Source organism: Arvicola amphibius, chromosome 9 (genome assembly GCF_903992535.2).
Source record: "Arvicola amphibius chromosome 9, mArvAmp1.2, whole genome shotgun sequence".
In the NCBI taxonomy this organism is placed as follows: Eukaryota; Metazoa; Chordata; class Mammalia; order Rodentia; family Cricetidae; genus Arvicola; species Arvicola amphibius.
In genome coordinates, this window is record NC_052055.2 from 32,332,977 (window position 1) to 32,358,448 (window position 25,472).

General features: G+C 42.9%; 1 protein-coding gene across 5 annotated transcripts in view; it reads right to left on the reverse strand.

Moving 5' to 3' along the window:
- Window positions 1-908: 908 nt before the first annotated feature.
- The window catches only part of Ptk2 (protein tyrosine kinase 2), a 101,058-nt gene continuing 76,494 nt past the window's right edge, over window positions 909-25,472 (reverse strand). For 2 of the 5 annotated variants that reach the window (XM_038344059.1, XM_038344063.2), the window contains 7 exons: window positions 21,730-21,792; window positions 17,589-17,628; window positions 17,205-17,311; window positions 13,324-13,332; window positions 12,075-12,230; window positions 9,503-9,583; window positions 909-2,105 (listed from right to left, as the gene is read on the reverse strand). In XM_038344059.1, coding sequence (XP_038199987.1) covers window positions 1,893-2,105; window positions 9,503-9,583; window positions 12,075-12,230; window positions 13,324-13,332; window positions 17,205-17,311; window positions 17,589-17,628; window positions 21,730-21,792 — 669 coding nt within the window. In that variant the 3' untranslated portion in view covers window positions 909-1,892. The remainder of the gene's footprint in view (window positions 2,106-9,502; window positions 9,584-12,074; window positions 12,231-13,323; window positions 13,333-17,204; window positions 17,312-17,588; window positions 17,629-21,729; window positions 21,793-25,472) is intronic. The other 3 variants (XM_038344061.1, XM_038344060.1, XM_038344062.1) reach the window with 3 other exon arrangements.

Here is a 25,472-nt window from a genome sequence, read left to right on the forward strand (position 1 = left end):
CACTTGCAACACAGTCTGGCCTGAGTTCACTCCTTGGAAGACGTGATAGAGGAAGGGAACTGAGTTTTGAAGTTGTATTCTAACTTCTGTATGAGCACCATGACAGACAGACAGACAGACAGACAGACAGACAGACAGACGTGTACACACACACACACACACAGACACACACACGCACGCACACACACACGAGTAATAAAGTAGCAAATATGTTCTAAAAACCAAACCAAGCCAGGTGATTCATACTTTTAATTCCAGAACTTGGGAGGCAAAGGCAGGCAGACTCTGCGAGGTTCAAGGCCAGCCTGATCTATGTAGTGAATTCCAGGACAAGCAGAGCTACATAATGAGACTCTGTTTTGGAAAAAACAAACAACAACAACAACAAAAACCTACCCCCCCCAAACCAAAGCAAACCAAACAGAAAAATTAACCCCTTAAAAAAATAATTAGCAACGGGCGGCGGTGGCACACACCTTAAATCCCAGCACTCGGGAGACAGAGGCAGGCGGATCTCTGTGAGTATGAGGAGCTTTTATGTATCCCTAGTCTCTTTTTCTTGTACAAAAGTGGAGGATTCCACCATAGCCCTACAGAGTGAGTTCCAGGATAGGCTCCAAAGCTACAGAGAAAACCTACCTCAGAAAAACAAAGAAAGAAAAGAAAACAAAAACACCCCCCCCCCCCCCAAAAAACAAATAATCAAACCAAACAAAAACTACCTAAGACCCTGACAGAATGGAACAGCAGGCTGGGCTGCGCTGTCATCTATGGTGGAATCCTCCACTTTTGTACAAGAAAAAGAGATTAGCGATACATAAAAGCTCCTCCAAGTGACAGTTTCTCACAGATCCCCTGAACATTTTTAAATGAATCCCCCCTTAAAATAAGGCGACAGCAACGCAAACTTTCCTGGCGCCACCTTTAATAGGTCAGAGTAACTGTACAATTCATTATATTCTTCCTGAGAATAATTTATATCCCCCAACAAACTAAAGGGAAGGTATGCTTTCCAAACTGTCTAACAGAATGCATGGTGTGACAACAGCACATCAGAGACCCACATCCCTGTCTGTCCTGTGGGGTCCTCCCTGGGAAGACAGACGAAATGAAGATCAATTAGCTCCAGTGGATGTAAGAGTCAACATGGCTTTAATCATTCTTATAAATTATATAAAAATGGAGAACAGGGATGGTTCTGAAACTTCTTGATGCATTTGGGAGTGCTCTGGTACAAAGCATTTCTGCTCCCAAGAAAAATTACATTGCTACAAAAAACTGGCACAGAATTCTGGTGAGGAAAGACAAGAGTTTTTGTCAGTTCTATAGATCGTTTGCAACTCAATGCTTCAGTATCCACGGGAAAGAAAAAGGTAGAGACACGGAGGGCAGAAGTTTTCTTCTGAAACCACTCAGTCTTCAAAATATAGCTTTTATGCACTTTCTCTGTAAATGAGATTAGCATATAGCAAACCAGCCTGGACAGGAACTCTGGCAGGAAGGATGGCCAGCCTCTGGGCTCTTAGGGAGTCCTCCCCCCTAAGACACTCCTCTTTCAACTTTAAGCCATAGTCAGTAGGAATTACCACTTCTAGAAGCACACATCCCAATTCCAACACCAAGTATATTTTAAAAGCTTCTTAATGTACAATCTTCATTCTCAGAAAAATGCCACATTTTGGATCCAGACTTTTCTGAACATTATTTAGAAAAATAACAAATCAAAACCACACATATTGTGGTTAAACTTATATGAGAGAGACTTTCAGCTAGCTGTCATTCAGCTGGAGTTGTGAGTGTGGGCGTCCGAGGACACGGTTACTTCCTCGCTGCTGGTGGAATGCTAGAGAAGATCTCCCAAGGGCAGAAAGCCGTGTTCAATGGCCAGTGGCTCAGTGTGGTCGTGTCTGCCCTAGCATTTTCAGTCTTGCTTGATCAATAACATCAAGTAGATTTTTGGCGTCCACAGCCAGGGCATGAGCAGCTGTCAGCATCTGCTTCTTGTACTCCTGCTGCAGGCTGGTCATGACGTACTGCTGAGCCAGCTTCATCTTGCTGATGAGCTCACCCAAGTCAGAGTTCAGCAGCTTCTGTGCCATCTCAATCTAGGAAATACAAGAGAGGGTCAGGAGATCAGCTTCCAGGCATTTGTCTTGAGTCTTTCTTTGGGCCTCCAAGACAAAATAAAACTTTATTTTCCTTGAATAAACTTTCAAAGTAACAATAAATTGGGCGTGGTGGTGCACACTTTAATCCCAGCATTTAGAAGGCAGAGGCAGGAGGATCTATGAGTTCCAGGCCACTTTGGTCTATATATCAAATTCCAGGCCAGTCAGGCTTACACAGTGGCGGGGGGTAGGGAGGGTAAGGGAAGATTTCAATGGGGTGTGAAATCTGTATGTCCTCTTTAGAAATTTAGTGACTGCAATGTGGTCTCGTGTGCCTATATGCCTGCTTGTGTGCACAGAGCACATATGTGCTAGTAGTGTTTCCATTTTCAGCCCCCATGTCACCCTGACCGACTCTCCTGTACTAAGCTTGCTGTTTGGACTCTAACTTCAGTGTGTGGTAGACTTTGCTTCATTTTATAGTCACAGAATGTGACAGAACCTGAGACAATCTAGTCCAAACATGCACACTCTAATACAAACATCTTAATACTAAGTGACCTGATGAGAGCCACCCAGGATAAAGACCAAGGCCATGCTTTCTTAGTATGCTGACTCTCTTTCCAGGCTTTTTCTTGGGGTTTACTTTAATATTAAAAAATATTATGTATGCATGTGTGTGCATGCCACGTGTGTGTAGGTAACTAGCAAGGCCAGGAGAGGACTTGAGATGCCACAGAGCTGGAGTTACATTTGCTTGTGAGCTGGTATGTGGGTGCTAGGAACTAAATGAGGGTCCTCTGCAAGAGCAGCAAATGCTCTAAACCACTGAGCCATCTCTCCAGACATCTCTCTCTGCTTTCTGTATCTGGTCTTAGTAGTCGAAGCATAGGCTTCCTATAATTATTGCTTCCTATTGCCAGAGTCAGGGGACATCTTCAAGACACACTCTGCTGGGCTAGGCTGGGCTGTGGAGCACATGTTGCCTTGCAAGGTTCATAACTCTTCTGCTAATTCTTTGTGACAGGGTCTCTTTATGTCATCCTGGCTGTCCTGGAATTAGCTAAGTAGATCAGGCTGGCCTCAAACTTACAGATCCACCCACCTCTGATTTCGGAGTACTGGAATTAAAGGCTTGTGCCGCCATACCCAGCCCTTCCTGCTTACTCATTGAATGGTGACTAGGACATCTGCTCTTTGAATGATTCCAGGGCAATGACCACTTTTTGCTGTGGATGGAGGGAATTAGACTTGGTGGAAGAGGCCTGCAAAGAGATCCTGAATTCAACAGATAAAGACCACACACACACACACACACACACACACACACACACACGCAAACAGAGAGCTAGTCCTTTGCCTCAGAAAGACCTTACAGAGAACAGCTAGATTTGGATTAGACTGCACAAGTAGACCAGTTTCAACTACAAAGACCATGACACGCTGACCTTCATCTTGCTGGAGTTAATGTGTAGAGGGAGAATGACATAATCAAGACAACTGCTCTAGAAAGTTGTCTTTGATAGCAGGGTTAACGTTGAATGAAAGGATGGAGATATTGTTAGTATTCTGGCATCTGTACTGGCCTGCCATTGGGGTTCTGACAGAATACATCCTCCTCAGTTACAGCCACTAAGAGCACCTCCTGTGCACATTCACTACATTTCCTTTTAAAAGAGCCCTGCCCGTTAGAGATCCAGTACAGTTGTAGAGCACCTGCCTATCATGAACAAGGCCCTGGGTTCGATCCCCAGCACTACCAAAAGAAAAATAAAAGTTTTTGCAAGGTGGTGGAGGCACGTGCCTCTAATCCCAGCACTTGGGAGGCAGAGGCAGGGGGATCTTTGTGAGTTCGAGGTCAGCCTGGTTTACAGAGCCAGGACTGTTACACAGAGAAAATCCTGTCTCAAAAAAACCAAACAAAAAAGAAGATGGCAAGGTTGGCCATGCTCAAAGGCAACAGAAGGACCAGTGAGGGGGCTGGCAGGAGTGAGTGAGGAAGACTCTGATCTAAGTGGCCCCTGATACTTCTAGAGCAAGTCACTGCAGAAAACTGGGCTCAACATAGCTGCCTGGCTGGCGGGAGGAGAGGCAGTAGAGAAGGGAAGAAGGATCAAAGAAAGGCTCTTTTAATATCACATAGTAGGGATGAGTCAGTAGCTTTGCAATGTGAGTTGCAGTCCAGTAGAGCACTTCAAGCAGGACTCAACACAGAACATTCAGTGCTGCAGGATGGAGCTTTGGGGCAGTCACTTACCAGGACACACATGCATGCTTACAGAATCCTTTAGCCTAGATTACTAAAAAAATACTAATGCCAGCTGAGTGAAGCAGAGTGCACCTGTAATCTTGGCCCTGGGGAAGCTCGGGAGGAGGGTTTCAAGTTCAAGCTCCAAGTCAATCTAGACCATATATTGAGGACCTGCCTCAAAAAGCTCTCCTGTGCTAGTGAGACTATGAATGTAACTTCTGACATTCCCAGGAGACAGTCTCACAGCAAGTCCCTGTTCCCTGGTTTTCAGTGCTGCCTAACCAGAAGCTGAACAAGGATAACACCAACAGATGTGTTACTGTGGATGGTGAAAGGCTCATGCCCACACGAGGAACTATAGGCAGCCGAGGAATGCTGAGAGTTGGCAATCTTCACCAGAAAAGGGCAGACCAACTGGCTATTCAATACCAACTAGTCAGCGTTGAAAACATACATACAGGGGAGGAGAAATGGCTAAGTGGTTAAGAGCATTGCCTGCTCTTCCAAAGGTCCTGAATTCAATTCCTAGAAACCAACATGGTGGCTCACAACCATCTGTAATGAGGTCTGGTGCCCTCTTCTGGCCTGCAGGCATACATGCAGACAGAATATTGTAAACATAATAAATAAATATTAAAAAATACATACAAGTAACATATAAACTGAGCAGGTTATAGTTATGTATTTAGGTATATATACATATACACACACATAACAACAATTAAAGAAAAAATGAGGTCAAAACAAAAAGTTTTCTACACTCCAAAATTTGATGCCATGTAAGAGGAGAAAGCAGCCAAACATCTTTCAGAAGAGCAGAGGTAACACAAAGATAGGTGGACAGGCCCTCAGCACACCCAGCAGGAAAGGAGCTTGCAGCAACCAGAGGCTCAACGCTCACAGCTGGAGGGTGGGTATACAGCAGGCCATCCCTGGTATCAGAAGCCCCACAGATGTTCATGGTTAAGGATGAACAAACAGGTGGACACCTTGGAGAGAGAATGTAAACGTGGTGAAGTGTTGATATGTGATGCTTGCACTTCAAATAAAGGATGCTTGAAATTTTCCATTATTAATTTGCCAAGTTTTTGTAAGTCTGAAAATCTTTTCAGAGTAAAGAGCAAGAAGCTAGAGACATGGGACAGCAGTTAATAGCACTGAGGGCTCTTCCAGAGTCCCAGGGGCACCCACATGGCACTCACAGCCATCTCTAACTTCTAGGAGATCTAACACTTTCTCTTCTAGCCTCCAACGGAACTGCACATACGTAGGCAAACCACCATACAATATAAAAACATTTTTTAATTAAAGAAAAAGAAACAACAACAACAACAACAACAATAAACCCAACCAAACAAAAATCCCAGGCAGGATAGGTTGAAGAACAGTGCATGGTACACTAGAAACAGGAAAGGGAGCCAGGTGGTGGTAGTACACGCCTTTAATCTCAGCACTGAGGAAGCAGTATCAGCCTGTTCTACAGAATGAGTTCCAGGATAGCTAGGGCTACACAGTGAAACCCCGTCTCAAAAAACCAAGGGGGTAGGGGTGGGGGAGGAAAGGGAGCAGTGGAGGATGTCGTAGAATGAAACTACTAAAAGGCGCCAGGCAGCAGGGGCGCACACCTTTAATCCCAGCACTTGGGAGGCAGAGGCAGGTGGATCTCTGTGAGTTCGAGTCCAGCTTGGTCGACAGAGGGAGTTCCAGGACAGGCTCCAAAGCTACAGCAAAACTCTGTCTCGAAAAACCAAAACAAACAAACAAAAAAATCAAAAACAAAAACAAACAAAACAACAACAACAACAACAAAAAAAACCAAAACCAAAACCAAAACCAAAAACACAAAAAACAAAGCAAAACCAAAAGATAACTAAAAGGCAGCCAAGAATGGGCATGGTGGCAGCTTTCTGTAATCCAGCATTCTGGCCAGCAGAGGAGGTAAGAAATTTCAGTGTGTAGCCAGCCTGGGCTATATGAGACTGTTGCCAGGGGATAGTATCTGAGGTGAATTTTGGATCCTTAAAGCAATTGGTTAAAAGGACTTTTATATCTCCTTTTTAGGGAATACCAACACCACTTGGAAAGGCTGAGATTTATGGGTAAGAAGAAGTGAGACCTGGTGGAAAGAAGGTGATCACCCAGAGTTCTTTCTCAAAGGCCCAAAACTTGTTCTCTCCCTCTCCTTCCAGACTATCATATGGTGTGGAGGTCCTTCTGTCTATGTGTTGCTTTTATTGGTTAATGAATAAAGAAACTGCCTTGGCCTGATAGGGCAGAACTTAGGTAGGTGGGGAAAACTGGACTGAATGCTGAGAGAAGGAAGGCAGCGGAAGCCACCAGGGAGCTGCTGGAGATAGATGTGCTGAAACTTTGCTGGTAGGCCACGACCTTGTGGTGATATACAGATGAATAGAAATGGGTTAAATTAAGATGTAAGAGTTAGCCAATAAGGAGCTAGAGCTAATGGGTGAAGCAGTGTTGCAAGTAATATGGTTTTCTGAGTGATTATTTCGTGGCTGGGACGAACGAGCAGTTCCTCTCCCATCAAACTGACACCAATGTGGTGGACTAAATCCATGTAAAACCTGAGAAAGCTTGAAAAGAAATTATAAGACACTAAAAAACAAAGTTTAGCCACATTTTTTCCCCAAAATGGGCTTTGCTTGAGGTGGTATGCTGCAGCTCCTTTGTGAGAGGTCTTACTGGTAGCAGCCACATGGCTTCAAAATGGCAACTTCCTGGCCGTGGGCTGTGCTGCTAGCACAAACTCTGACTTTTTCCGGAAACCAAGCATTTGGATGGGGTTAGTGAGCAGACTGCTGCATCTTGCTCAATGGTGACGTGGACTGGCAGTGTGCCTGGAAGTGGGGTGGTATGCGCAGCTCAGAGGCTCAAGCAGCTCTGCCATGCTGGAATGAGCGAAGCAAACAGACAGTACCATATATACCACAGTAATGGCGCAGCTTAAGTTTTAAGAAGCACTTAGCATTTTAAAAAGTGCTCCTGAACAGGAAAGAATTACAGATATGCAAGAAAGACAAATCCAGATGGGCCATGGTGTTGGATATATGTACGTAGGCTTGGAAGAGAGAAGAAAAAGACTATAGAGAGTCATAAAATAAAGCTAATGCTTTAAATTAAAAGGGTAAAGCCTTTAAAGAGACAGAGTAAAAGTAGTAAAGAAAAATAAGCAACATAAAAATGGAAAATTCACAGAGAGTCTGTATTATGTATATTATTGTGTCTTCTTTGAATTTTTTGAATGTGAATGAGCTAAGTACAGAGAGACATTTTATTCTATGGGCTGCTAAGCTAAACCAGCATGTATATTATAAAGTTATCATGACTTCCAAATTTGGGTCCAAGGATATGTTGCTTTGGAAAAGAAATTCTTCTCGTTTCCAGAGAGGATGAGAACCTGTGGATTGCTTCCAGACTGGTGAGGTTTGATGGAACAAGACCCCCTGAAAGGTTGCCATGAACACCCTCAAAAATTTACATCACCCAACTGGTGACTAGCACACAGGATACACCATAAAAGACCTAATTAACAGGGCCCCCAATCAGCAGGAAGAATGGACAAAACTATGCCCATAACCCAAATATTGTCAATAAATGTTTATTTACATTTAAAGGGAGATATGCTACAGAGATTTGCATTGTTATGGATCTTGGTTTATTGATACAAATTATAGGTCAATTTTGTAATATGTATATTTTTGCTCTTGATTAAGGTATTGTGTTTGTGCAGTTCATTTAAAAATGTAATGTATAATTAAGAAATATAGGTTAATAGGTAATCATCCATAATAGTCAAGATTGTAGTCATGTTAGTTAGGTTTTTTAGATATATAGAGACTCTATTTATGTTAATTAGGGATTCTTCAAATCTTTCAGAGACCTTCAGAATATGGCATTTAAAATGTTTAAAAATTTAGTACTTTTCATAACAATGGGACACATCTGCTCTTGGCAGCACCAGTCTACTTCAAGAGGAAAATGGGCATCGAAGAGGCTCCTTATGGAGTTTGTTAGCCATTTGGGCAAGGAACTGCTCTTGTCTGGACTGCTGAACTGGACATGCAGGACCCACAGAGAAATGACTGCTGAACTTGCTTAAAGGTTGAGACTGTCCTTCAGGGTTCCTGCTTCATGAAAGAGTCTGCCAGACATTCTGCAGGACACAAAAGAAAGTGACTGACAAACTGCCAATATAGGCAGAACTGTCTTTGAAATTTCCTGCTTTATGGAAAAGTCTTCCAGATACTATGGGCCTGTAGGCTGAAGATTGATGCCCCAATAGTACAGAAGAACTTTGGGTGACTGTCCAGGTAGCGAGATGTCTCTGTCAATTCTAGAATTTTGGAAGTTGCTTACAATGCACTTCCTGTTTACTTAGGTAATATTATACCCTTCTGGAGTCTTTGATAAAGTTAAATAAAGTTGAAGAATTATAGTTATAATTTTCCTAGTTATGACAAAAGATAAAGTAGATATAAATATTGTAACTTATAATTCTTGCTTGATAACTGTTTTGTTATATGTAATTTTACTATATTTAAGTTAAAGCCTTCCTTTTTGTTTAAACAGAAAAGGGGAAATGGTGAGGGAGGTGCTTCTGTCTATGTGTTGCTTTTATTGGTTAATGAATAAAGAAACTCCCTTGGCCTGTTGATAGGGCAGAACATAGGTAGGCGGGGAAAACTGGACTGAATGCTGGGAGAAGGAAAGTGGTGGGAGCCTCCATAAAGCTGCGGGAGATAGATGTGCTGAAACTTTGCTGGTAGGCCACAACCTCATGGTGATATACAGATTAATAGAAATGGATTAAATTAAGATGTAAGAGTTAGCCAATAAGAAGCTAGGGCTAATGGGCCAAGCAGTGATTTAATTAATGCAGTTTCTGTGTGATTATTTCGGGTCTAAGCTAGCAGGGTGGATGGGAACCAACAAGCAGACCTCGTCCAACAATCATATGTAGTTCCTTCATGCCATCCTTCCTCTCTACAGTACAGAAACGATGGTACCCGGCGCTCATAGGTTGAAATCTCTGAAACTTAAGTTGTTTATCTTGGGCACTTTGGTGACTAAGCCAGCATCACAACTGTCCTCTAGCATGACCCCACCCAGCACTGTGGCCTACCTCTCGATGCGTGCTGGCTGGGAGGACAGGAATGGTCTCATCCACAGTGGCCAGTAAGGTCCGCAGGGCCAGGCCGACTTCCTAAGACAAGAACCGCAGAAGAATTAGGACACATGACAATGTCAGGACAACACTGATATTTTCTCTCAAGTATGTACTTTACCATTTTTCCTTCTGCTACCTGAAAATTTCTTCTTATATTACTCTGTGGCCAAGGCTGGCTTAAACTCACTGTAATTTTCTCTCTTTAGCTTCCCAAATACTGAGATCACTACCATGAGACACCACACAAAGGTCATATAAGGAACACAGAAGTTTGTGAGTCCTGATGGGTGTTGCATGTTACTAGGCTCCTGTCCCTGAAGCTTTAGTCTGACTGTCCTTTGCTCTCATGCCCAGGGTAGATGATACATCAGAAGCTCCTACAGGTGAAAACTCACCTCTTTTCTTTCCCCACCTGGCTTCCAAACAGATTGTGGTACCCTCACAGTTCAGACAAGTAGACAAAGGGTATGCCTTTGTTCCTGAGCATTTAATCTGGTTAAAGACAAGTTCCCAATGCCTGGAGGCAAGGTGCGTCTTATTTGAAAGCCCATTTTTTGTTGTTGTTGTTGTTGTTTTGTTTTAGGTTTTTCAAGACAGGGTTTGGACCCTGTCCTGGAATTAGCTCCTGTAGACCAGGCTGGCCTCGAACTCACGAAGATTCACTTGTCTCTGTCTCATGAGTGCTGGGATTAAAGGTGTGCGCCACCACTGCCTGGCTGGGAGCCCATTTTGAATTTTACACAACACCTAAAACTAAGCAGGGCCTGGGTGTGGTGGTATTCTCCTGAATTTTTACTCTCTCTCTCTCTCTCTCTCTCTCTCTCTCTCTCTCTCTCTCTCTCTCTCTCTCTCTCTCTCTCTCTCTCTGTGTGTGTGTGTGTGTGTACCCATGGAGGACAGAAGACACTGAATACCCTTGAGCCCAATTTACAGCTGGTTGTAAACTGAGCTTGGGTTTTTTGCCAACAGTGCTGGCTTTTTAGTGTGTATGCATGTTTTGCCTTTATGTGTGTCTGTGTATTATGTGTATGACTCAAGCCAGAAAACAGCAGAAAAGGACACTGTATCTCCTGAAGCTGGAGTTACAGGAAGTTGTAAGCCATCATGTGACTGCTGGGAACTGAACCTGAGTCTTCTGGAAAAACAGTAAGTGCTCTTAGCCACGGAACCCCCCATCACAACTTTAAAAAAAAACTTTTTTAATTGAAAAAGTTTTCATAGAATACATATATATATCTCATATTTTCTCCTCTCCCAATATCTCCCAGATCTTCCATCCTTTATTAATTATTGTCATTCTCAGCTGGGTGATGGTGGCACACGGCTTTAATCCCAGCACTCAGAAGGCGAGGCAGGCAGATCTTTGTGAGTTCAAGGCCAGCCTGGTCTATAAGAGCTAGTTCCAAGACAGGCCCAAAGCTACAGAGAAACCCTGTCTTGAAAAACCAAAAGCAAAACAAAACAAAACAAAAAAACCCCAAACCCCAAAACCCCAAAGAACAACAACAACAAAACCCTCCAAAAAAACACCAAACCAAATCAAATCCAAAACAAAACAACAAACAAACAAAAAAAATCAAAAAATTATTGTCATTTTCCCCTTGCCCCCAGACGGGATTTCTCTGTATAGCCCTAACTGTCCTGGAACTTACTCTGTAGACCAAACTCACAGAGATCCATCAGTCTGCCTCTTTCTCCCAAATCTGAGATTAAAGGTATGCACTACAACTGCCCAGCCAATTATTGTCACTTTTTAAAAAAATTTTTTCAAGACAGGGTTTCTCTGAGTAGCCCTAGCTGTCCTGGAACTCACTGAGATTCACCTGCCTCTGCCTCTAGAGAGCTGGGAATTAAAGGTGTGTGCCAACATGCCTGTCTTCCTTATTCTTTTTTACTTTTTTTTTTTTTTTGAAAAAGGTCTTTATTATATTACTGGTACAGAATTCTTGGGATTCAAGTGGTTGCTGTGCCTCAACCTTCTGAGTGGACAGGACCACCAGGACAGGGTTATCGTCACTCACATAAAAGTTCACTCCTCTGCTTAAAAGAAACACCACAGGAGCAGGTCAGATAGATCAGGTAAATACTTGATTTTCAAGTTAACAGACTTCAATTCAATCCTCAGAACATACTTAAAAACCAAGATAGAGGCACCTGAATAATGACAGCTGAAGATGTGCCCTGGCTTTCATGAGCAAGCACTTGAGTATTCCACTAATGTTCTTTTCCACCTCTTCCTCAGAAGGAAGTAACTCCCACTGCTGCTTCAGTCATACACTTAGCATTACCGTTACACAACATTCCACACAACCTATGCTCTTTAGATTTTTTTTTGTCCATTCCACTAAATTTAAAAACAACAGTAATCAGAAGATTCTGCTGCTTCAAGGTATATTCTCAGCCTACTGTTTGCTATAGTAATGTCTAAGGCCATTGTTACCATCTGGTGGTGGCCTTTACACCCAAAGCATCAGCTCTGGCTTCCCTAGGAAAGGAGGCCATCATCACCATACTGAGTAGATTTTACCTTCACCATAGGGACGTATTCCTCCGGAGGAGCTGGCTGGATTTTGCTGGACATCTCAATGACAGCTTTCACTAGGCCCGTCACATTCTCATATACCTTGTCATTGGACCGGTCGAGGTTGGCAGTGGGAGGGGGGCTGATTTCCTGGGGCTGAAGCTGATAACACAGAAGCTGGTCATTTCCTGCTTCCCAGAAGATAGTGAGGTATCACCACAATTAAGTTAGAGAGTCTTTAAAAGAGATCAAAGCAGATGCAGAAGATAATGAATTTTCTTGTTTGTCAGACATAGTTCAGTTTGAGGATGACAGTAAAGCAAGCCATCCAAGGGACAACAAATGAGACAGTGATGTCCTCCAACTTTGAGCTCAGTTAAAGGAAATGAGATGAAATCATATACACTAAAATCTCCAGATTCAAAGTGGAGATTAATTGTCCCAGACCCCCAAGTCATTCACAAGGGAAATAACCCAAAGAATTTATAAGCAAGGATTGATTGGACTTTAGGGAAAGTGACTGAAACATTACTAAATGATCAAACAGCATCAATAATAAGGATCTCGGCTGGTTTTAAGTTCTGCTCAGCTTTGCTGTCTTCACACACTAACAGCAAAGTGCTCTTTTCATGATGATAAATGTGGACATACATGCATTTGCTTTAGGCAGACACCATCTACTTTCATAGAGCTACTCATATTCATGTAGCAGAAAAGGGACTTCCTGCCAGTCCTATGGTGATTGTTTGGTAAACCAAGGCCAGCAGGGCTCAGTTCCTCGAGTAGTAATGAGGAGAAGCATATTAAGTCATAGAGTGTAAACATGATACAGGACCTGGGTCCAGAGATGCCAGATATTACTCATGATATCCTATGTGCTGAGGGCAGAATGACATGGGGCTCTTTCCTAGGGGAAAGGCTGACTACTGTTTCAAAATTCAAGCTGTGTGGGTATATTTTAGAAAGACTAAATATACAATTATGGGTCTGCTATGGTCCTGAGGCTATTCCAGACTCCTGGATGCCTTGGAAAGGCATACTGGAGCAGACAGTTGCATCTGAGTTCATTGCAAAGTTGGTCATGTACCAGTCTCTGGAAAAAAACACTCTTTTTGGCGCCTGCCTGTCATGAGAGGTGACAAACAAAGCAAGTGTGCCCTCCCACAGGGCTATCCACGTGCTAGTCCAGAGTCACATGCAGAGAGCTGGGTGTGATAAAGCAATCCAGACAGACACACAGATATGATGTGCTTACCCTCCATGGCTATTGTCGAACAGAAGGTGAGGAAAAGTTAAAGGATTTATCAGAGAAAGGGAAAAAAGAAAAACAATATTAATAAGGCAGCAGAAAACTCCCATATAACACATGAGCAGAATACCTGGGCACTAGCTACAAGGCTGCCAGGTACTCTCTGCTCACTGGCTGTCAGAAGTGCCTGTGCCTGCCATCAGCTCTTTGCATAGCACATTACTAGAATCCTGCCATGCAACATTCATTCCCATGAGATAAATGAGGACAGCATGCAAAGCCTGTGAGTGGCAATGGGCAGTCGTGCAAGAGAGAGCAAGGCTCTTTGCGAACGAGGAGAAGGGCATATGTAATCAGTGATCTGCCATTGACTTCCAGGAGATGAGCCTCAGTCACTGCACATGGTCTCTTAGCCTTCAATTTCTTGATGCCTAAGATGAACTTATAGGTAGGCGCTGTGTCTAATTACTTCAGAAGCTTTTAACTCTTTTAAACTCTCCTTTCCACACTTTTTTGTGGTTGTTGTTTTGTGTGTATATGTTTTTAAATCTTTTAAAGACAGGACTTTATTATGTAGCCTAGGTTAGTCTTAAACTCTCAACCCACCTGCCTCAGGATCTCAAAATGCTTGGATTATTGGTATAAATCAGGCTGGCATTTTTGTTTTAGAAACTGGGTGGTTTTGCTGTTTTGTCTCCTCAGTTCAACTCCTAGCTATCTTACTGTGAACAGACTGGCAGGGAAAATATAGCAGACTGCCACCTATAGACCTGTCTAAAAACCTCCATGCCACTTTAAGCCTCATAGAGCCTTCATAGAGGTGCAAACACCCAGAGGTTTCTAAGGCACTGAGGATCACAGTGTAGTTACTTATCTGTCTCTATTCATAGGAAATACACTTAGACAATACCAGTACAGGAAGGTCTACAGGCTTCCCAGAGGGGATATCTAGAGAGCATTACCATCAAGATAGAAAATAACTGTTCAGTTTTAGTAGACCAATGGAAATTTAGTTTAAGCTGCTTAAAGCTTCTCTGCATGACACCTTTTGATTGAGCAGTCATAGGAGCTGTCGTCCTGCCTCTAGGACCCATCATAGTAGCATACCAGAAGTCAGAGCTTGGCTGGAGAAACATCTATTATAGATTTTTAATTTTTATTTTGTTGGTTTTTCAAGACAGGGTTACTCTGTGTACCTTTGAAGCCTGTCTTGGAACTTACTCTGTAGACCAGGCTGGCCTCAAACTCAGAGATCCGCCTGCCTCTGCCTCCCAAGTGCTAAAATTAAGGCATGTGCCACCACTGCCTGGCTCTATTATAGATTTTTTTTTTTTTTTTTTACTGTCCAGAGTTTTGATAACTTAGAAACTCCTGGGCTGGCAGTTAAAAACCCACCACCCATTAGAGATAGTTAGTTCCTACTCTGCTTAAAACCCAGAGGAAGAGAAATAGGACATGAACTCAGTGGCAAACTGCCTGCCCAGCACGAGTACTAGAAAACAACAGAACTACAAAAAGTAAAACCTACCAAGAAAGCTGGAGACTATTTCTTGCTAAATGTTATTTGGGTGAATTACTTGAGTTACAAATAGTTCAAGGCAAACTTTTTTATATAAAAAATACTGCTTAAAAAAGCCCAATATCGTTCCTTTAGGACGGGTTTAACTACCTGTACTAAGCAGATAATGAAAAAAAAAGATATATACATCATCTTCATCTAGGTGAAGTAAGTCTGTTTCTCTCACAAGATTTCTCCCTATACAACATCCTATATTAGAGAGTATTCTCATGTATACTTCATCATGTTACTCTCATTATGAACTATAGAGAAAGATGGAAAATGTCAGAACTCCAGGCCAGCTATTCATTATAACACAAGACAGTTCAAAGGTTTACTCTTGGCTGCTTTTGAAAATGAGAATAGTTCATTGTTCTAACTTTTCCTTTCTCCTTTCAGATTTAATGACACGGTATTAGAAGATTTGTGTCTTCACCTGTTTCTTCTCCAAGAATACCCAGTGTTGTTGACAGCTGCTGGGAAGTTGCCTGGGTTTATGGAGCTAAGACTAGCTTGTAGGTGTTGTAGGACTGATCTCAGCAGGAGTACTCCAGTCTAGCTGTGTTTACTCAACATAACTGCATGAGTATGCTAATGTGTGCCAAAGTAAATCCATGATGCTCTTGTCACTTTGGGAATGGACATGACAATGATGCCCTCAGAGCCACAGACTAACCTGTCCTGACCATGGAGAAGATGTGCCCCCCTGACTCTCACTCTTGAGATGACATCACATCACTCTGATCACCCAGAAGAGGGCACTTTCAGTATGCAGTACAGGGCCCACAGTGGCATGCTGGTCCAATCATTGGCTCTGAATGACCCTGAACAAACTATTACACTTTTGTGAACCATGATTATCTAGTATGAAAAATATGACCACGACCAACCTTGTGAGACTGATGGCAGAGGCAGCATTAAATAACTACCCATACTCATCAGATCTAAGGTGTCATCTATCACAACAGGCACTTTTTCTTCAACAACAACAACAACAGACAGTCACGTTATGTAGCCCAGGCTGGCCTTGAACTCAACCTTCCTGTTTGTTTTCTGAGTGATGGGACTATAGGAATATACCACCACATGAATGATGCATCATTTTGTATGTTTGCTTGATTTCATGTACATGCATGGTAGCAAGAAATCAACCTCAGCTCCTCAGTTGCCAACCATTTTGCTTTTATTTTACTATTTTGAGACAGGGTTTCACTTTATAGTGCTGGCTGTTCTGGAACTCACCTTTTAGATTAGGCTAGCATTGTACTCACAGAGATTTGTTGTCTCTAATTCCAGAGTACTGAAGTTTAAATTAAGGGCTTGCAACACCACACCCGTTTATCTTGTTTTTTTTTTCCCCCCAGACAGTATCTCTTATCGGGATCTGAGGTTCATTGATTGTGCTAGGGTAGATGGCCAGGGAAGCCTAACTAAAACTGTCTCTCTCTGCCTCCCCACTACTGAGATTTGAGCATATGCTATCAAACCTAATATTGGGTTCTGGGGAACTGTTCTCAGGCCCTCATGCTTATGTGGCAAACACCTTACCAACTAACCCATCCCTCAGTCCCTCATTAAAGCAAAGCAAGCAAGCAAGCAAACAAACAAACAAAGACAAAAACCTTAACCACTTCCACTTCTATTCTAGAGCTATTAAAATGCCAAAAAATAAAAGAAAATAAAAACCCTGTATTAGACTGAAAAGTGGAACACAGGAAGAGGGATCTGTCACCAAGTGGAAAATGAAGAGATCCCATCTTTAAGTGTTGGACTAGAAGATAGGGGTGGGAGTGATAGGGTGGACACCTCCTTTTTGTCCTTAGAAGATTAAGGGGAACCAGGAGAGCCAAACAGTGATGTCTGGTGATACAGTCCTAGGGAGGGAGCTAAGGAGTCCCTCCAGATGTATCTGAGCAGATGTCTTACTGCTCCAGCAGTCCTTTTATAAGTACAATTCTGAGTTGAAACAGAAAATACCTTTCCACAAGGCTATATTTAGAATTATGTGTAGGCAACAGTGAGCACCTACTTATTCTAGACATTCTGGCTTCATGTTTAAAACAAGGAGTATCTATCTCATTTACTCTCATCTGGTAACAGGATTCTGGTACAAAGTCCCTCAAGTCTAGCATGCTTAGAGAACAACAGCAATACTTTTTAGATACTTTAGAATCTTGAGAGGTTCAGAACAAGGGATGCTAAATCCTGGGTCTTCTTACAGTCTCCTTGTCAACACCTCTGGCCACTACAACGTAAGTGTCATGTGCTGAGGACCCAGTAAACCCCACCAACCTGGAACAGACTATGCTGCACATGCTTAGATGCCCACCTTGACACCCTCATTGTAGCTGTCCCCAGAGCTGCTGATGCTCGCCAGGTTGCTTAGGTGGCCAGGTGCTCCAGGGCGTGGCGGTTTCTTTGGTGGAGCTGCAGGATCTGGAAAAGCAAAAAGGTCCCCATCACACATTATTGATCAGGCTCCCAAGCACTCTGAAACCCATTACTACTAGCATTGCTATAGCATACAGGAGGCTCATGGTCTGAGAAGGGGCCTCTGATGATTTATGTCAGGAAGCTCAGCTTTCTAGTACTCTAGGCACAGGCCTAATGTGGTGAACACCACACTAGTGAGTAGAGGAAGATTGTGAGCATTAAATCCTACTCCTGCCAAACCATACATACTTCCTCATTCACAATACATTTCTTCACTTACCTGGTTTCCCCACAGGCTGATAGATGTGTTGGTTTCCAGTCTGTGGAGAAGAAAAGTTTGGTCAGTGTACAGCTGTGTGCCATGTACAACAGTCCACTTCCTCTTTCCCTGTTTTCCTTCACCTTGAACTTTCTGCTGGAGTCTTGAGATGACTGAGGGTCTCAGTTGGGTGTGATAAAGCAAGTAACCAATGTATCTGGGATACCCCAGATTGAGCACAGAGGCCTCAAGTTCTCATTATTCATCCTTTTTGTTTTGTTTTGTTTTTCGAGACAGAGTTTCCCAGTAGCTATGCGCCACCACCATCCGGTTCATTTTTCATCATTAAACGTTTAAAATTCCAGACCTTCATAGTATGTGTTCATCCTGCTGGTTGCTTAGGATTCCCACCTCTCCTCTGGCTGAGAAGAACTAGATCATAGTAAGGCTATAGTGAGAACAATTATAGTACAAGAAGACCTGGACATAGTAGCTGCTAGATGACCCAGAGGCACCCAGTGTCACTGAACCTGAGGCACTGTGTTGTCAGAATCCAGGGTTATCTAGGTCATTGCCCAGGCCCAGTCAGGAAATCCAATTCACAGACAGTTCTGATTAGTTTATCCACTGATGGATAAAAAAACAGTTCTATGTAAGACAATTCCTCCTCCAGCTTACTGTCTAAAACTGTATGTTTATTTAATCTCTGATGGCAGGATCCTTCTATGTAGTCTAGGCTGATATTTTGTTTTGTTTTTGTTTTACAAGACAGGGTTTCTCTGTATAGCTTTGGAGCCTGTCCTAGAAATCGATTTGTAGGCCAGGCTGGTCTTAAACTCATAGAGATCCGCTTGCCCTGCCTCCCGAGTGCGCGAATTAAAGGTGTGCACCACCACTGATCTAGACTGTTTTTAAATTTGACCCTCCTGCTTCTACCTTCCAAGAACTGGGAAAACAGGTACGTGCTACTATACCCAACTCCTGAAACTGTACCTACATTAATTTATTTGCTAGAGGTATGGCTGCTAGTATGTATGAGTGATTGGGTTGGATGCCTACCACTAGAGAACAACAAAACTATACTCAAATCTAGATGTGATCTTATACACACCCACACATGCATATATACACCCATCCATCCATCCACACACACACACACACACACACACACACACACACACACACACACGTATACTGCTGTATTTTCAACTGGAGTAAGCACTTCTTTAAAACACCAGAGCCACAGAGTAGCACACACAATTAAAACTGTTTCATGGTTTGAGCTACTGGAATGTAGCTCAGTTGGTAATGTACTTCCTTAGTACCATATCAGCCATGGTGACACATGCACGTAATCCTAGCACTTGGCAGGTGGAAGCAAAAGATCAGAAATTTAAGGTCAACCTTTGCTACACAGCATGTATGAGGCAAATGTAGGATAGTCTTAGGAGCTCCTCCAAAGAAGATGAAACACAAGACCATTCCTACCCAAGATTAGTACAGTTTAATACCTGCACTGCCTTCAAAACAGTTTCATAACCCTGCACCAGAATCAGTTTTTAAAATGCCATTTATTTTGACTTAAAAAAAAATCATCTGAATATTTAAATTATTTAAATAATGGTGTAGCTGTTTGAGTTCACATCTCCTTTGTATGTTATAACATGTTTAAACATAACATGGTCCTTAGCTGGTGGCACTGTTTGGGGATGGTTCAGGCCTTGTTAGAAGTGTGTCATGTGTTACGGTTGTGGGCCTTGATCCTCTTGTGTGATTCCTGGCAGGGGGAGTGGGGGCTGTCTCTGACTCAGTTGACTGCTCTAGGACCCCTTCCTCCTGTTGGGTTGCCTAATCCAGCCTTAATAGAAGAGGAGGTACCTAGTCTCACTGTAACTTGATATGCCATGGGCTAGCTGATATACATGGGAGGCTGGAGCTTTTCTGAAGGGAAAGGAAAGGGAGTGCATTTGGGGGTGGGAGGACATTGGGGGAGAGGGATAGGGAGGAGGAAGGGAAATGAAACTGTGATTGGGCTGAGAAAAAGTTAATTAATTGATTAATTAATAATAAAAAAAAGTGTGTCACTGGAGACAGGCTCTGAGAATTTACAGATAGCACACCATTTCTTGATGCTTGCTGTTTTAGATGCCTACTGCCTTGCTGTCCTTACCATTATGGACTCTAACCCTCTGATACCATATGCCCCAAATAAGCTTATTCTTCTTTCTCTATATATTGCCTTGGTCAAGGTGTTTTTATCACATCAAAAAGCTGGTTGGCATTTTTTTTTTTAAGATTTATTTATTTTCTTTACAGTGTTGTGTCTGCAGGCCAGAAGAGGGCAACAGATTTTTATTATAGATGGTTGTGTGAGCTTCCATGTGGTTGCCGGGAATTGAACTTAGGACCTCTGGAAGAACAGTCAGTGTTCTTAACCTCTGAACCATCTCTTCAGCCCAGCTGGTGGTTTTTTTTTTTTTTTAGACAGAAACTAACTTTATTTGTTCTAGATCAGAACTTCTGGAACTGCTTCTTGGTGCTAGCAGTCTTGGTGACCTTGACAGCTGGTTGGTTTTTAAAGATAGATTCTATTATGTTGCCTAGTCAGGGCAGGGAATCCTGAGCTTAACTGATCCTCCCTCCTGCCACTGCATCATTTTTTAAAAAAGATTTTAAAATGTTCAAGTATGTGTGCATGTATGTGTGTGAGTATATACACATATGTGTGACAGGTAGCTGAATATATCAGAAGAGATCCTTTGGGACTGTAGTTACAGGCACTTGTGAGTGCTGGGATCTGAACTTGAGTCCTCACAATAGAACAGCAAACACTCCAACCCACTCATACCCACTGAGCCATCTCTCCACCCCTGCCTCAACATCTTAAGATTCTGAGACTACAAGCATATGTAACACACCTGGACAAACCCTCTTATTTTTGGTGGTTCAGGAGAACCAACCCAGGATACCTCCTGCATTAAAAGGGCATACTCTATCACTAAGCAGGGTCCCAGACTACCTCCTGACCCCCACACTTGCAAATTCCTCAGGGCAGAGGGTATGAAGAATGATTTTCTAACCACTTGCTTTTGTACAGTGCTTTTTATTTCAAATGCCATCTACTTATTGAAAGTTACTGAGTCCCAGCTGTGTTCTTGGCACTGTTGTGGGTACAAAACAGATTCTTGCCTTATGTAGCTGAAGCAAATTGAAAAAAACAGGGAACACACGGAGCATGTATTCTGATCTGAGCCCTGAGGTGAGGACATGCAACACTTTGGAAGCAGAAGTGCGTGAGGGAACATCCAAGTGTCCTGTAAAAGAGGAGTCACGAAAACAAGGCCAACATGGACAGACCTTTAATGCTAGTGTTTGTTGGCTGTACTGTACTCATAAGCCCAGTAGTAAAATTCACACACAGTATGAATGCTCAGAGGTTGGGAGTTCAACAAAACTAGGAGGGTGTGTTCTCAGAGCACTAGAGAATCATCTAACACGGTATACCTGTATAAAACAGAACTGGTAGGCAGTTGTATGGGTTCTGTCTTAAGGGCTAGCTGTTTAAAGAAAAGTCAGGTGTTTCTGTCCTAACACCCAGAAAAAAGACATCTTGCTTGAACAAGTTTTATATGACTCTGGAAAAATTTGCAGTCATGCCCAGCATGATGTGGTGTACCTATCATCCCAGGAAGTGGAGGTAGGGAAGAGTTTAAGGCCAATTTCGACTACTTAGCAATTTTGAGGCCTGTCTTGGTTACATAAGACCCTATGTTAGAAACCCCAACCAAATCAGAAAACCAAACGGTATAAAAAGTTAGCAAATCACAACTGTGTGTAGTTGTTACTCTGATCCTTACAGTACTTCTAAAAGTATGTATCAGAGCTCCATAGCTGTCCTGTCTCGAAAAACAAAACAACAAAGCAAAACAAAAACAAAAACAAAAACAAAAAAAAAAAAAGGAAAAAGAAAAAAAAATGTCTGTATTAGTAACAGGACAGGAATTAAAGAATCTGGTACATGGCATATTGATGGTCTTAGATAACCTTCCCATTATTTACACAAAGGCCATTCTATCCCCTATCACGAATGTCAATATGCTTGGTTGTCGAGCACAGCAGAATTTGAGACCAAGCTCTGGGGAGAGTACAGGCAGATGCTTACCGGACCCTGAAAACTCCCGTCCTCCCTATCGATGCTGCCTCGAGAGAGCCTCACATCAGGTTTCTAGAGATGAAAACAAAGACCAAGATAATTTCATTTGGTATGTGTATGTTACTGTCGGATATTTAGACTTAAGTTCATCATTTTATACCCAATTCTCAAATACTGCACCCCAACCCCACTACAGTGCCAGCTTCCAGGTACTTGTTTCTACCAACACCATCTCTAGGAGAGACACAGTGTCACTGTGCTATCTGTGTTCCCAAGTGGGTATGTGATGATGAGCACACAGTTCTTTTCCTTTTTGGTGTTGGGAATGTAACTGAGGTCCTTGAACATGTTAGATGTGTTCTGTTATCGATCTTCTGACTAGCCCAGTGCACCTTGAATGATTTCTATCTTCCATAAATATTAAATATCCTTAATTATATATTTAGTGTGTAGGTGAACATGCATACAAACATACCATGGTTCATGAGTGGAGGTCAAAAGACAACCTGAGGGAGTTGATGTTCACCTTCAACTGTGTGGGTCTCAGGGAACAAACTCAGGTTTTCAGGCTTAGTATCAAGTGCCTTTATTCACTGAGCCATTTATGTGCCCCTTCTTTTTAATTTTTGGGGTAAAAATTACTTCTTCTTCCAGAACCATATTCCTGGTCAGAGGGGCCCTTTGATGACTAGAAGGGGATCTGCTGTGCAGTTTGGGGTCTTGTACTGTTTTCATTTGCTGGTTCCACTTGTGTGACATTGAATCAGGCTCTTGGGATGCAGCAACAAACAGGTCAGCTCCTGACTCCATACTTGTGTTGCTAGAAAATGCCTAAGGCTTTCAATACAGAGGTCTTTTTCCCAGGAAGCCTGTATGGAGGCCAATGGCTGTCAGAGCAGTCTGTTCTCTGGCAGGCAGCCCTTTGTTACTATGCCCTAGCTCCCTCTGTGGTTTTCTTTCATCAGGACTGACTGGGTCCACTGTGTGAGAGGAACACAGAACAGGCTTTATGTAGACAGGCCTTCTACATTTTAAACTTTATAAAAAGTCCCCCTTTTTAGTACAGTACTGTGCACAGTAACAAGAAGCCAAGTCACTATTTTAAGCAATTCTCAGAAGGAAAACAAGGTTTCTCATTAGACTGTAGCTCTACTCTGGCTGTCAGCATTCTGGCAAAGGAGTCCGCTAGCCAGAGCTCTACAGCAGTGATTCTCATGCACAGGCCATCTAAGAAAGGTCACAATCTTGAGCTGGGTAGGGAGAGGAGGGAGGCACAGTAGTAAAACAAAGTATCTGCAATCAAGAGAACATATGACCTCAGGCAGGAGCGTCTGTCACCGAAATTATTCTGTGCAGGACTATGATCTGAGGAGAGACTTCTGACCCACCCAAACACTTGGTAAATGACTGGGTGGATGTCAGTAGCAGTTAACGGCAGCAACCTCAAAACTTAGCATGAGTTCTGGAAACCTAAGTCTTCCAAGCAATAGTTATTGTGATCCAGTGGAAAAAAGATTTGGACAGTATTATAGGCAGAACTAGTCAACTTCCAAGTACCAGAGTCTATCTGCTTACAGTGGGGAGTACAACCCACAATGACTGTCCAGTTCACCACAGGGGACATGGTGTATGTCTTCTGAAACTTCCACAGCCAGGAATTATTTTAGGATGGCAGAGTTTATAAGGCAGTCTGTGCCAGTGAGACGGTTCAGGAGGTGAAAGCGTTTGCTGTGACGAATCTGAACCTGAGTTTGGTCCTTGAATTCCATGGGAGAAGGAGAGAACCAACTTCTCAAAGTAATCTACATATACATTAAGCACACCATACACAAACTTGCCTGCTTTTATGCGCACACCCAGATGCATGCATGAAAGAAATAAGGAAGTTTGGCTTGCATATTGTATTTCTTTAGAAATATCATTTTTCAGGGGGCTTGAGAGATGGCTGCTGGCTGCTCTTCCAGAAGTCCTGAGTTCAATTCCCAGAAACCACATGGTGGCTCACAACCATCTATAAGGAGATCTTCTGGCGAGTAGGCACACATGCAAACAACACTGTATACATAATAAATAAATCCTTTTTTTAAAAATTTTTTTGAGACAGGGTTTCTCTGTAGCTCTGGAGCCTGTCCTGGAAATAGCTCTTGTAGACCAGGTTGGCCTCGAACTCACAAGTATCTGCCTGTCTCTGCCTCCCGAGTGCTGGAATTAAAGGTGTGCGCCACCAATCTTTAAATCTTTAAAAAAGAAATATCATTTTTCTATTAACTGATTTTTATTTCTTGAGAGTATTGATCTATAATGGTCTACACACTTGATAAGATCTTCATTTTCTGCAGACATAGCACTCTGAGAGAAACATGTTCCATGTAGACTACTGAAGCCTTGAGGATCCAGAGGGCAGCTACTGTATTGTCTTTTAGCACGGTCCCTTTAAAGTGGTTGCAAACTCTCAGTCATGTCTGGTTCAACAGTCGCAGATGCTCAGGGATTGAACAGGGGTGCAATGTGTTCCAAGAAGGTATGTGGCTCTGTGGTGCAGGAGCTGACAGACATGCAGATAAAAGCAGGTGGGAGAGATGTCCTCTGCAGACAAACAGGCTCTGTTCTCTCCTGCTCATACATCACCACACATGACCCTCACTGCACTTTCAGATCCATTTCTGCTTGAGGGCTGGTGCATGGACACAAATCTCAGTGGTGGCCCTCCAGAGTGTATCTGTGCCCAAACACATGGCGAGTAGGAACAATCTGCCCAGTCAGATGCAGAAGCACAAGAAAAGGCATGAGGTAAGCACTGCTTATTGACTCCAGTGCTGGCACCTTCTATACTAAGCACAGGGCCTGAACAGTGATGGGAGGGACAATGACTGTTTCCAGGAGCTCTCAGTTTAGCAGGGAAAACACGTAGCAAGAGTGACAGCATTTCAGAGAACATTTCATGTAATTCAAATGGGCCAGAGAGATTACTTACTACTCAATTAAGAGTTTCTCTCCACCACCCACTTGGAGCTCAAGAGGAAGCCCTTAGGTTTGCCTGCCTTCGCCTTGTACCCTGTATACTCTGCCCTTCCTCCTTCCAGGGCTCTACATGGAAATGGATGCAACTGCAGTCAGCATTCTGAAGACAGCAAGTGGCAAATGGTAAGTGGCAGGAAACACTTTGTTTTTTTTTTCTTCTTTACCAGATTAGGATAAGACAGCATCCACTCTGTGCTCCACTGTGCAGGTTTACCCTGGGGCTTTCATGTCTTCACTCTCTGGGGCTGAAAGGTACCCTTCTTCAGATCTTTTCAAAGCACTTAACTCTTTCCTTCTCTGTCCACTGTCCATTAGTCTGTGTCTTTCTCCTCACCACAGACAAAGGACACTGCATCTGTCTTACTGTTGAGCACAAAGTTGTTCATCAGCGCATGCTGAGAGACCCAGTATGGTTAGGGAAGATGTGAGAGTGGCAGGACTCGAAACGAATAGGATCTGGTGACAGTGAATATGGCAGAAGGCAAAGAAGGGATAACACCTCAGCTTTTCCAGTAAATGAATAAGGGAAATGATACAAAAACCAAAGAGAAAGCTAAAAGAGTTAGTTCAGGATCTGGCGACTTTGATGTTCTGATGAAACAGCCAGGAGGAGGGGAGAGGGGATAACAGGGATGAAGGGGAGAAGGAGGAGACTGTTTTTGAAAACACCTCACCAGGAATAATCACTCAATTATGAGCACCAATCAGCAGTTGTAAACATATAGGGATTT